General features: G+C 64.8%; 1 protein-coding gene across 7 annotated transcripts in view; it reads right to left on the bottom strand.

Annotated features, from left to right (window-relative positions):
- The window catches only part of STK11 (serine/threonine kinase 11), a 19,479-nt gene extending 6,716 nt beyond the window's left edge, over window positions 1–12,763 (bottom strand). The window contains exons 1-5 of one of the 7 annotated variants that reach the window (XM_044753637.2): window positions 11,613–12,763; window positions 2,637–2,720; window positions 1,778–1,867; window positions 932–1,079; window positions 715–851 (exon numbers count right to left, since the gene is read on the bottom strand). In XM_044753637.2, coding sequence (XP_044609572.1) covers window positions 715–851; window positions 932–1,079; window positions 1,778–1,867; window positions 2,637–2,720; window positions 11,613–11,902 — 749 coding nt within the window. In that variant the 5' untranslated portion in view covers window positions 11,903–12,763. Of the gene's footprint in view, window positions 1–714; window positions 852–931; window positions 1,080–1,777; window positions 1,868–2,636; window positions 2,721–6,435; window positions 6,688–11,612 lie in introns of those variants that run through there. The other 6 variants (XM_014845677.3, XM_014845674.3, XM_044753639.2 and 3 more) reach the window with 6 other exon arrangements.

The following is a 12,763-nucleotide window of genomic DNA, read 5'->3' as shown; positions in this document are numbered from 1 at the left end:
GGGCTCGTTCCGGAACAGGTGGGGCAGTGTCTACACCACTCCAGAATACTGAAAGCCCCTGGATGGTACGTGTTAGACGGCGGGTTATGGTACGTGAATTCTCTCTCAGTAAAATGAAATGAGACGACCCAGCCGGTGGCTGCCCTGGCACGGGGGCAGGACGGAGGGTTCTGGACTGATGGGGCCTGCGCTACCCAGCTCTGCAGCGTCAGCCTGACCTCAGGAGTAATGAGGGTCCCGGAGCACACTGAGCCCACTCAAAGCTGCTCATGCTCAAGTGCTCGGGGAAGTGACCGTGGACAGACAGACGGATAGAAGAACGTGGCAGAATTGGGGGGGAGGGTACATGGCAGCTGGCCAGCAACACTCAACTTGCCGTGTTTGGGAATTCTTAGCATAAAGCGTTGGGACAGAAACACTGGCCTCAAAACAATGAATGAGGCCCATGTGCAAACCATTGAGAACGAAGGCAGGACAACTAGGGTGGGCTGTGCGTCCCCATGGGTCTTGACCCCAGGACCCAGAAGGCAGCCCCTCCACTCCTACCCACAGGGGTTCCTAACCCTGGTTCCAGGGCCTCTCACACGCTCCGGCCGCCCAGAGGCGCTGGGGGGCAGGGGCAGGTCTGGGGGACCTGCTGGGAGGGGCAGGGTGCTGGGCCATGTTGGGCAAAGGAGAGGCCTTCTCGGGCAGAGCAGGGGACTAGGCACTTACAGCGTGACCCCAGCTGACCAGATGTCCACCTTGAAGCCAGAGAAGGTGTCCAGGCCATTGGCGATCTCGGGCGGCTGGAATGCCGGGGAGCCCTGGCTCGTCCGGCAGGTGTCGTCCTCAGCAAACGGGTGCAGGGCCTGCAGCAGTGCCAGGCGGCCCTCAGGGCGAGGCCTTGGGGACAACCCCCCCCACCAGGGCCCAAGGGCCGGGCACCTACCTCGGCCACGCCCAGGTCGGAGATCTTGAGCGTGCCGCTGGTGGTGAGCAGCAGGTTGCCCGGCTTGATGTCCTTGTGCACAATGCCCTGGCTGTGCAGGTACTCCAGGCCATCCACAAGCTGACAGAAGTACCTGCAGGCACGGCGTCTGTCGGGTCCCCCTCAGCACCAAGGCTGCCAGGGGTAACCCCGCAGAACTAGGCACAGGAGGCTACAGCCCAGGAGCCGTCAGAGCCGGGCAAATAGACATGACAGGACAGGCAGCCCATCAGGGGACCAGAGGGGCCACTGGTCAGGCAGAGCTGCTCCTGTGCCCATGAGGGCTGGGTCACTCCCACCTAGCCACCTGGGAGGGCAAAGGAGCGCCCTGGCCCCAAGCTGCCTCCCCAGCCAGGGCAGCCCTCCTTAGCACCCCTCATCAGCCCAAGGGATATGCTGCCCCCTCCGATCACTCTGGCCTGGACCCAGCCACGGAGCCTCCCTTCCCCTCATGCCACAGGCCAGCTGGTGCTGCAGGAAAGGGAAGGGGCTGTGACTTCCCAGGAGGGCCAGTGAGCCTGCAACAGCACAGGCTGCCTTCAGGGGCTTCCCACGGACCAGGAGGTCCCAAAGCTGAGGGAAGTGGGCACACTGGGGCAGGAAGGTGTGCAGAGAGTAGCTGCCGGGGCTGTCAGCCAGGGCTTCCGCAAACCAGGCCCCAGAGCTCGCAGTCTGAAAACACACTGGAGCTTTCCTTTTGCTGATAATCAGAAATAGCTGTTGGCCCATCAGGGGGCTGGCTCCTGGAAGCCTGGGGCTTGTGGGGGCGGCAGGAGGGAGGGGCAGGCCGGCCGGTGGTGCGCTCACCCGTGGGCCTGGCACGTGGGGAAGCGCCGCTCGGGCACGCTGTCCAGCATCTCCTGCATGCCGCACACGCAGTACTCCATCACCATATACGTGGCACGCTAAGGAAGCCAGCGCGGGCGGGACGGTGGGGAGGAGGCCCAGAAAGGGGGGCGGCCCCAAGACCCACGTGGAGAGGAGCCTTGTGCTGGGACCCCTTGACTCTGCCCAGCAGGTCACGGACAGGTACCTCTGCAGAAGGACACTGGCTCCTTGACGGGACCCGGGGCCCCCACCCGCTTCCTGGAGCCGGAGCCAGCCAGGGCCGCGCCCCCAGACAGCGCCTGTCCCCAGCAGTGAAGGGCTCGGCCAAGGACACTCCCAACGTGACATTCTGCAGAATGACACGCTTCCCACCCACTAGGTGCCACCACGACAGGAAAGGCCTCAACACCAAAGGCAGGGAGCACGCCCACCATGCAGCCCCCCAAACACAGGGCCACCCAGCCCAAGGCCGGGGCAGTCTTTCTTCCAGCCCCAGACCCCCACTCCAGGGCACCGGGCGCCAGGAGGTCCAGCACACACACAAGAGCAGGTCGGAGGACATGAGGGCCCGTGGGTTAACTCTGGACTAACTGGAAAAACACATGTGGGTGGTTCGTGGCCATACCCGCGGGCAGTGGCTGGGACAAGCCAACTGTGGCGGACCACCCACGCCAGGAAGGGCCCACCGGGCTGCCCCACTGACGGCCCACAAGCGGCGCTCGCCCCGGTTGCTGTCTGCCGCCAGGAGCGCCCGCTGGGTCAGGTCAGGGCAGTGGCCCCGCCCCGAGCGCAGGGAGGGCACTCGGCCACCCCAGCACGCCCGGCCCCGAGAGGATATATCTTCTGCTTCTCTTCGTTGTACAGCACGTCCACCAGCTGGATGACGTTCCTATGCCGTAACCTCCTCAGCAGCTGGATCTCCCTGCAGAGAGGACAGAGTGTCAGCTGACCCCACCGGGGCATGGCCGCGCGCTCCACCTGGTGACAAAACCCGCAGGCTCGGCGGCGGGTGGGCACCAGGAGGGCTGTGAGGCTGCGCTGCTGGCCTTTCTGCATGTGCCGGTCCACAAGTGACAGCACCAGGTGCTCCCCAAGCTGAGGGGCTCGGATGAGGACACGGTGACCCGACGCTCTGTCCTCATCTTCACTGAGCGTGAAAGGTGTTGTTTCATGAGAGACCACGGCGACAGCAGCACCGGGACAGCAGTGGGAGCGTCCACCATGTGTGGGAGGCGGGGCTGGTCACACAGCAAGGCCAGGCCGCGCATCCCCCCAGCCTCCCATGTCCCTCCCTGGCAGTGCGCCACGGCCAGAGTGTCTCCAAGGGCTCCCTTCCTGTCCCCAGCACCCCGGGCCCTGCGGGATGGACAGCTGCTCCGGGAACAGCCCAGGGAGAAAGCGGCCCTACTGGCCCCACCAGATGGCCACCGGGACACCCGTCCACCTGGCCCTGACGCAGCCCGCGGCCTAGGAAAAGGGTCAGCCCAGTGCTGCCGCTCTGCAGACGGCCTTCCAATGCTCTCTCTCTCCAAACAGCCCACGCAGGAGAGGGGCCCTCCAGTCAGCAGCTCCTCAGGAGACCGAACAGTTACCAGCTGACCCAGCTATTCTGCTCCACGTACGCACGGGGAGAACTGGAAACACGCCCACAGACACCTGTACGTGCACTCTCACGGAAGCCCCAAGGGGAAACAGCCCAAGTGTCCATCAATAGTGGAAGTAGAAACATGACGTGTCCACCCACACGCGGCACTATTACGCAGCCGTGAAAGGGGCGAGGCCCTGACACGGGTGCACGTGGACGGACAACTTTGAACACACGACGCTCAGGGAGAGAAGCAGACACAGAAGGACACACAGTGTGCGACCCCATTGATGTGAAACGTCCCAAACAGGCCGATCCAGAGAGCGGGCTCACGGGTGCCAGACGCTGGGGAGGGGGTGGGGCTGCTTTCGGGTGATGGGACGTTCTGGAGCTGCACAGCAATGCTGGTTGCACAACATGAATGTACGTCAGGCTGAACTGTACGGCACGTGAACAACATCTCAAAAGAGACCTTTCGAAAGTCCTCACCAGAAGCCCAGCACGAAACACAGGAACAGCCAGGCAGAGGAGGGGACCCTCAGCCCATGGCCCCTCAGACTTGGGTCCCATTCCTCTCACTGTCCGAGCTATGTGTGAAGGCCGCCTCTTCCAGAAAGCCCTTCCTGCCCCCTCCCCAGTGTGTGAATCCTGTGCCCCCCACAGCGCCCACCCTCCCAGGGGCCGCCTCCACAGGCCGTGACGTCCAGGACCAGGTAGGGCTGCTGCCACACAGCATCCCGGCCCGGCGCCGACACAGCCTCTGAGAGGAGCGGCCCCCAGCACTGCATTCCTGTGTAGCCCCCACACCCAAGACCCAGAGCAGAGAAGGCCCCCACTCGGGGACGAGGCCCAGCCCTCAGCTGCTTCCCCACAAGCCCGCTGACGCCCCGCACCGCCCCCCAGAGGGCCCCTCAGCACAGCAGGGATCTGCCAATGACTTTCCCACCATTTCGTGGTTCTCCTTGACCCCTGGCCACTGAGGTCCCAGGATGCTGCCCACATGCAAATCCACTCGCTGAGTGGGAGGCAGAGAGGAGGGGCTCAGAGACGCTGGGGGTACCCTACTTTATGCTATCTGACTATCGGGGGTTTATTCTGGTGTCCACTGCGAGCAGGGGTCCGACTCAATTTTTCCTCTAATCATTTAATGCAGAGTCTCTCCCCCTCGGCACTGCTGACACTGGAACCAGGCCTCTCTCTGTGGGGGGCGGTCCTGGGCGCTGTGGGGGGTTGAGCAGCATCCCTGACTCCCACCCCTACTCGATGCCAGGACCATCCCCAGTGTGACAACCACAGATGTCCCCAGGCGTCGCCTGGTGTCCCCAGGGGGCAGGCCCGCTCAGGTGAGACTGTGTTGTAAAGGATCGGAATGTCCACCCTCTTTGCCTCTGAGCCCCTCCCGACCCCTGGCAGGTCCCCCCTGGACCTCGCCAGCTCCACCCCAGTGCTGGTCCCCAGGTCCCAGCACTCGCTCACACATGTGAAAGACCTTTCCGGGAGTGGAGCCGGCTCCTCACAGGTGTCCCAGTGCAGGTGTCCCAGGGGCAGATGCCTCAGGTGCAGGAGTGGAGCCGGCTCCTCACAGGTGTTCGAGTGCAGGTGCAGAGCCGGCTCCTCACAGGTGTGCCAGTGCAGGTGTCCCAGGTGGAGGAGTGGAGCCGGGTCCTCTCAGGTGTCCCAGTGCAGGTGTCCCAGGTGGAGGAGTGGAGCCGGCTCCTCTCAGGTGTCCCAGGTGCAAATGCCTCAGGTGCAGGAGCAGAGCCAGCTCCTCTAAGGTGTCTCCTGTGCGGGTGTTCCAGGTACAGACACCCCAGAAGCAGGTGCAAAGCAACTCCTCACAGGTGTCCCAGGGCCAGGTGTCCCAGTGCAGGTGTCCCAGGTGCAGATGCCTCAGGTGCAGGAGCAGAGCCAGCTCCTCTAAGGTGTCCCAGTGCAGGTGTCCCAGGTGAAGATGCCCCAGAAGCAGGTGCAAAGCAACTCCTCACAGGTGTCCCAGGGCCAGGTGTCCCAGGGACGGGTGCAGAACTTCCCTCAGAGACCACTGTCTGGCACCTTCCCTCCACCCAGGCAGGTAAGCACCCGCCAAGGGCCTGGCCAGCGTGGGGCCAGTGGCTAGGGCCGGGAGGCAGCTGCGCGGGCGCCTGCCACGGGGTCTGCAGCCAGGGCGGTTTTCGTGAAGGCACAGGAGTGAGACAAGCCCAGAGAAGGGCATCCAGGCAGGACGCGAGCTCAATCAGCTAGCCCGGCATGCCCAGGGGACGGAGGGATCGGCCACAGAGCCCCACCCCCAAGCTCTGGCTTCCTGGGACCGCACCCGGGAGTAGGACTAGTCGGCAGAGACCGGCATGGCAACCAGACTCTCCCACACGTCAGGTTGACCAACGGCAGCTCCATGAACCGAGCGCTCCCCAACCGGCCGGCACACCTTCCCAGCCCTGGAAACCCTCCGGGCACTGTCTCTCTTCATCCCACGAGACCACTCCAGGGACTTTCAATGCAACAACAAGGCACCCGTGTGCAGAGACAGGGAGCCCCTTCACACGTCCAGCCAACTCGAGGCCACCTCAGCGGGGGGCTTCTGACCGGCTAAGCCTGGAGACATGTCTCTGAACTCTGACACGGACCACCAACAAAACCACGTGGCTGCTCTGTGAGTCGGGACCCCTGTCGCAGGCAGAGGAGTCTGGGGGCTCTCACCTCAGGTCTTCACTGGCAAGAGGACGGCCCCACGGCCATGCACTCCTATGTCCCCAGATAACTGGGCTGAGCCTCGTCTGCCCATGGCCGTCGGCCAAGCCCGCCAACAGACGTGCTGTCCCAGCCAGAGCAGCCAGCACCCTCACGCCACCTGGCAGCAGTCGACAGCGCCCTTTCCCAGCGAGCAGACAGCTCCACGCTCCAGTGTGACATCAACAAAGGATGCATTAAAAAGAGGTCCCCGCTGTGACTGCCACTAGGGAGGCGCAACCACGGGGCGAGCCTGACCGTTCTTTCCTGTGTTCAACCACCCGGGACCGAAGCACCCCGGAACCACGGAAGCCACGCTACTCACCCAGGAAAGAACGGCCACGATGTCAAGCACTATGAGACGGGCAGGGGACCGTGCAGAGGGTCAGCTGTGCAGACGGCGGTGGAGACAGGCAACTGGAGGCACGCTCCACACGCCCTGCACCCGGGATGACATGCCGACACGCTGCCCCAAGCCAGCCGGGGAGTTTCTGTCACCTTCTCTGCACTTTCTGTGTCTCCTGCAAGTTATGTCTGCGGCCAGGAAACGAACAGGAAACCAGTGCTTCGGGCAAAGGAAGGAGCTGGGGCCCCAGATGCAGGAAGCCGGCGTGGAGGCTGCGCCTTCCGGGGCGAGCGCTGCCCAAGCAGAGGGGACGCTCAGCCGACTAGTTGATTAACCGGAAGAGAAACGGAACAGCCAGAGCCAGAAAGCCAGTGGAGCACCACAGTCACACGGGGACAGACTGGGGGAGACGGGGACCCCTGCCCCGGACGCAGGCTCCTGAGGGGCAGCCAGGGGCCAACGGCGGCTCTGGGAGAGGGACAGCGAGCAAGATCCCCTTCCGCTCAGCCCCTCTGCTGACAAAGCTCAACATGGCCAGGGCCCCAGAGGCCCAGATAGGAGACTAAGACGAAGGGAAAGTCACTAAGGGCACAGTTCAACACCAACACTTGCACGCCCGCGTTCCCAGCAGCACAGTTCCGAACAGGCGTTAGGTGGACACGGCCCGAGTATCCACCCATGGGTGAATGGACAAACACACGTGTCCACCCACACACTGGAACACGACGCAGCCGTGAAGAAGAGTGAGGCCCTGACATGGCTACACAGGGACGGACCCGAACACACGACGCTCAGGGAGAGAAGCAGACACAGAAGGACACACGGTGTGTGATCCCATTGACGTGAAACGTCCAGAACAGGCAGATCCACAGACAGAGAGCGGGCTCGTGGGGGCCAGGGGCTGGGGAGGGGGTGGGGGTGATGCTGACGGGACAGGATTGCTTTTGGGGTGATGGGATGTTCTGGAGATAGGCATGGGGAAGTTCTCACGATGTGTGACACTATTAAATCTCACTGAATTACACATTAATACCGGGATTTTATGCTATGTAAATTACATTTCAATAAAGCTGCTGAAAGAATCCACTCCAGCTGAGCCGCGTGCTGCACTCGGGACGAAGGCCCTTCGGTCGTGATTCTGACACACTCACGGGCGAGGAGCCTGCGCGTCCCTGGGCTCCCACTGCCTCTCACACTCAGCCCTCTGCCAGGGCCGCCACCAGGACGCACGGTGCGGGCAAGCCGCGGGGACAAACCTCACCCTCCTGCCACCACCCTTGGCGGCCGGCCAGCCTGGGCTCATGGCAGAATCCTTCCAGCACCAAGGGGGGCAGGTGCCCCGCAGAGGCCGGGACCTTGTGGAGGCCGCTTGGGACGGGAACAAGAGCCGACAAAGTCCAGGATACTGTGAAAATCCCAACCATCCACCATCCAGGTCCAAGAAGCCGCCAATCACCGCAGGGCCGCCCGGCCTTGCCAAGCCCAGCCTGGGGACCAGAGCCCGTCAGAACCGCCACTGCTGCCCAGGGCCCGGCAGCACAGAGGGGCTGACGGCCAGCGCTCCCGGGGGCCGTGGGACGCCCAGGCGAAGGGAGTGGCCCGTGTGGCCCAGCATGTCCCCTATGTCGCCTCCCGAACATGGACGGCGGGCACATGCCAGAAAGGACTCTCAACCCAGGACAAGACCTGTGATGAGGCATGGGCCGGACAGGCGTGGGGACCGCGGGCTCAACACAGCTTATCAAATGCCCCGCTCGCTCCCTCTGACCCAGAAACTCCACTTCTGCCGACACACCCTTCAAACGCCTCGCCCTGGTCACACGACGTGGCACCGATGGGCACAGGGGGGGCCACACCCGGCAGCAACATGTCGACACCCCGGCCTGGGGCAGGGGCACCGCAGACCGCCCCACAGTTTGCTGTGGCTGTGAACAGAGACCGACTTTTATGTTACTAAACAATTAATGAAAAAAGTCCCAAAAGGACAGTGTCTTGTGAACTGTGAGAAGTGTAGGAAACTCGGGCTGTCCCGGGTACGGAGCCCGAGGACACGGCCTTCCGCTCACCGGCCCAACGCCTGCTGTGCGCGGCCCGCGGCACTGAACCCATGTCCCGCCGCCTTCCGGGGCCCAGCGGGCAGCGGGTGGCGGTAAAAAGGGGAATGAGCGCCTCGCTGCCCACAGCTGCACAAACCCCGCGGGCAGGACACGCGGCAGCAGGTCACCCCGGCCCCAGAGGACGGCGCCAGGGGGCCCCCACCACCCGCTCTTGTGGCCTGGGCGGGCTGGGTCCATGCGACCCTACTGCCTGTCGGAAAAACAGGTCGATACAACTTATTTCCTAAGAATGGTCCTTAGGGGAGTTTCGTTTTTCATTAGAAACGGCTTGGATGGGTTAACAACACACATTAAAAAAGCCTTGAAGGAAATGTGCCAAGACACGTCGGTACCGAGACTGTGGGTGACTTTCCTGACTTCCTGATGCTCTTTGGAACTTCCTTGCTTTACGACGAGAACACAGGAGTTTCTCAGGGCAGGGGGCGAGCGCAGACCTGTGGCAGCCTCCCGGCAGGAGAGCACCACAGGCAAACACCGCCCCAGGAGAAGCCTCCCCTTGGCACGGGAGGACTCCTGAGGCTGGCGGGGAAGGTTCTGGACACTTTACCCATGGAGAGGCGAGTGGACTCGAGTTTATTAAGCCTTTCGCAGACAAAGGAGCCTTTTTCCCTGCGGGTGGCTGCAGCCAGGCCGGCCCAGGAGCAGGAATCTCGGGCCTGGGAGGGGACACCCCTTCCCCGGCCCAGAGCCGCCAGGGCGGAGCACTTCGATGTGGCGCCCGGGGCAGCGCCAGAGCCAGGAGGTGCGGGGTGGGGTGGGGGTGGGGGTTCTGTCCCACGGCCGCAGCCCCAGCAGGTCCTCGGGCCAGACGCCGAGGGCAGGTGGGCAGCCGGCCGGGCAGCCCTGCACTCCCAGGGAGGCTCCGAAAGGCATAGCCCCCACACATCCAGGGGAGCTGATGAAATCCGGCACGGGGCCTGCCAACCACGCTACCTCCCTGGCCTCAGTTTCCCCTTCAGTTCTCGACAGACACTGCACGCCGTGAGGCCCCACAAGCTCTGGGGACCTCAGCTGACCATTGAGGAAACCAGGGGCTGGGACCCAGCGCTCTGTGACCCTGCAGTCAGGTCCGGTCACGTGTCCCCATGGAGCAGGAGGGGACTCTTCGGGGTGGTGAAGTGTCCTCTAACCTGACCTTGGGCGTGTGCATTTGTCCAAGCCAAACTGCATCTCAGGCATGCGTGCACACCAGGTCTTGGCTAAGGTGGGCGCTGGGCGCCTCGCCCCGCCCCTCCACGGCATGGGGTCTGTGGGCAACCGGGGACCCGCTGAACGCTGCTGCACCAGTCGCTGCCCTGGACGGGTTTACACCTGAAGCCTCCAGGTGGCCAGTAGGCTGGGCTTCGGTGCCTCCAGCCGCATGACCAATCAGTGCTGGAACCCGGGCCCGTGGACGGAAGTCCGGGAACCCCTCCTCCCTCGGGCGCTGCTCCCAAGAGGCTGGGGCCTGGGGTGCCACTGCAGCACAACGCCTCGATGGACCTGGGCCGACTCCATGCAGGAAGGCTTGGTCAGACAGGCAGACACCAGCACCCTGCGCCTGGGACAGACGGGAACAAGAAGCCCAGGAGGAGCCAGGAAAACAAGGACAGGACTGGCGAGCGGGAGGGGGGTCTGCCTCGGGGGTCAGCACCCAGGACGCAGGTGCTCACTGTCCCCCACCCTCAGCAGTGGCAAACAGGCAGCCCGAGGGCCGCCTCACCCCACGTGCTCGGCTTAATGACAAGCCAGCAGCCGAGTGGAGATCTGACTCTGGTGAGGCGTCCCTGGGCCTGAGCCTACCCCCAGGTGTTGGTGGCTGCCACCCAACCTCCACCTCACAGGAAAGAGACCAGCACAGAACTAACCGAGGGGCGTGGGGCACCCCGCCACGCCTCCTCCCACTGTCCACAGGCTGAGGGCACAGAGACTGACGAGTCCACACTGGAACACCGCCCACCCTGCCAGCCAGGCCCACCGTGAGACAAGCCCGCTCTGCCAAGCTTCAGTGCTCGCTCCATCCCCAACGTCAGCACCCCGGGCTGTCCCAGGGCGAGAGAACCGGCCCAGCTCCAGCGGCCAAGATGGGCGGAAGGCAGGGCGGAAAGGAGGCAGGTGAAAGCGGATCCCGGGCAGCACTTCCCAGGATGGGCCTGGCGAGCCTGCGGACTGTCCAAGGTCATAAGTCAGTCCTGCCGCCAGCCAGACCCGTTAGATAAACCCCTTCCTGGAAACAGCAGGCTGGGAGAGGAGCTCGGCCGCAGGGCGGCGTCCCCTGGGGTGGCAGCGATAAGGGGGCCCCTCCTGAAACTGGCAAGAGGAACAGAGGCGGGGCTCGCCCCACCCCTGGCCCCGTCCTTGGGGCGACTCCTGCACGCGGCCCCTGACCCCGCCGGGATGCCTGGGGCAGACGGGCGCACAAAAAAGTTTGTTTAAAAAGTTTCCCAGGGTCCTGAGGTCACGGACGCGTGTAGTGTCACCTCTCAGGCCGGCAAGAAAGAGCTAAGTTGCCCCCTGCTGACCGATAAGCCGGTGCAAACAATCACTTTTGGCAACCGCAGGGCTTCCCTCCGCCGCCGCCGGGATAAACAAGCGCGTCCGCCTGGCCCCAGTGCCGGCCGCCCGCTGTGCCCAAAGCCTGCCGGCGGCCCTGGCCGGCTGTGAACACTGCTCTCAGGGCCAAACACCGGCTGGTTCCACCGGCACCGAGGTCCTCCGGACAGCCGGGATGGCCAGGGGGAAGAGGGGCGCGCCCCGCTTCCGAGGCAGCCTTTGACCTGGGTGCCCAAGACCCCAAACAGACGGACAGACGGACGCCCAAGGGGCCAACAAGCTGGCCCGACTTTGTGAAAACACTTCAGCAGGTTTCCAAAGACACCTTCCCCGGCAGGGAGGACTCAGGAGCTGGCTGGTGAGCTCAGATCCTTAAGGAAGCGGAGAATGGAGGAAAGGAAGGGAAGGAAGAGGAAAGAAAGGAGGGAAGAGGTAGGAAGGAAGGAAGACAGAGAAGGGAGGGCGAGCAGAGGCCCCGGCCGCCCGGCCCAGGAAGCCCGCACTCACTTCTTGACGTTGGCCTCCCCGTTGGGGATCCTCCGCAACTTCTTCTTCTTGAGGATCTTGACGGCCCGCCTGCACAGCGTCTCCGAGTCCAGCACCTCCTTCACCTTGCCGTAGGAGCCCTCGCCCAGCAGGTCCCCCATCAGGTACTTGCCGATGAGCTTGGCCCGCTTGCGCCGGGGCTGGTAGATGACCTCGGTGGAGTCGATGCGGTGGATGAACGTGTCCATGCCCACGGACATCAGCTCGCCCTCCGTGAACATGCCCAGCTGCTGCGGGTCCGCCACATCCATCCTGGACCCCGGGCTTTCCTCCTCTTCCTCAAGTCCCGGGGTGTCGGGGAGGGGGGGTGCGCTTCTTTCTCTTGTTCCCCCTTCCTCCCCAAAATTCCCTTCTCCAGAAAAGACAAAAAAAGTCAACAAAAACGCAAAAGAAAAAAGAAAAAGCCTTCTTCGAAAAAGAAACGATTGTCCTAGACGAGAGTTCGCGAGGCGCGCCTGGTGCGGGGCCCGGGCCCCGACGGTGCGGCTGCCGCCCGGCCTCGCAGCTCCGGTCGCTCGGGCGCGTCCACGAGGGCCCTGGGGAGGCCGGCGGGGCGCTGAAGTGCTAGGTCATCCTCCAGGGACTTCAGACCCTCGGACCCACGCGGCGGCCGCCGCCGAGCCGGGGCTCCGCCGGGCCGTCCATTACCGGCGGGCCGGGGCGCGCGGCCGGGGCCCCGCGGCGGCCGGCCGGGCCCGGGCCCCCGAGGCGGGGCGGACGAGCTGGGGCGCGGCCGCGGCGCGGGGCTGTGGGTGTCCGCCGTCCCGGGCGCCCCAGACGCCGGCAGGTGTCTATCCGGCCCGAGCGGGGTGCGCCTCCGTCCGGCCCGCTGCGCTCTCGCCGGCCCCGGGCGCGCGTCGGGGGTCCAGGGGTCGGCCGGGGGCCCTCGCGCCGCGGGGAGCAACTTCCGTCGGCTCCGGCCGGCCCTGGGGCGCCCCTACACCGGCCGGGGACCCCCGAGCGGCCGCGCGGGCCCGGCGGGCGCCCCCCGCCCCCAACGGCAACCCGCGCTCGCTCTGCGCCGCCGGCCGCGGGGCTCGGGGCGCGGGGGGCGCGCGGGGCTCCGGGCGGCCGAGGCGGCACAGGCCGCAGGCCCCGGGCCGGGGGTGCCC

Source organism: Equus asinus, chromosome 20 (assembly GCF_041296235.1).
Source record: "Equus asinus isolate D_3611 breed Donkey chromosome 20, EquAss-T2T_v2, whole genome shotgun sequence".
Classification (NCBI taxonomy): domain Eukaryota; kingdom Metazoa; phylum Chordata; class Mammalia; order Perissodactyla; family Equidae; genus Equus; species Equus asinus.
This window is presented reverse-complemented; position numbering and strand designations above follow the sequence as displayed.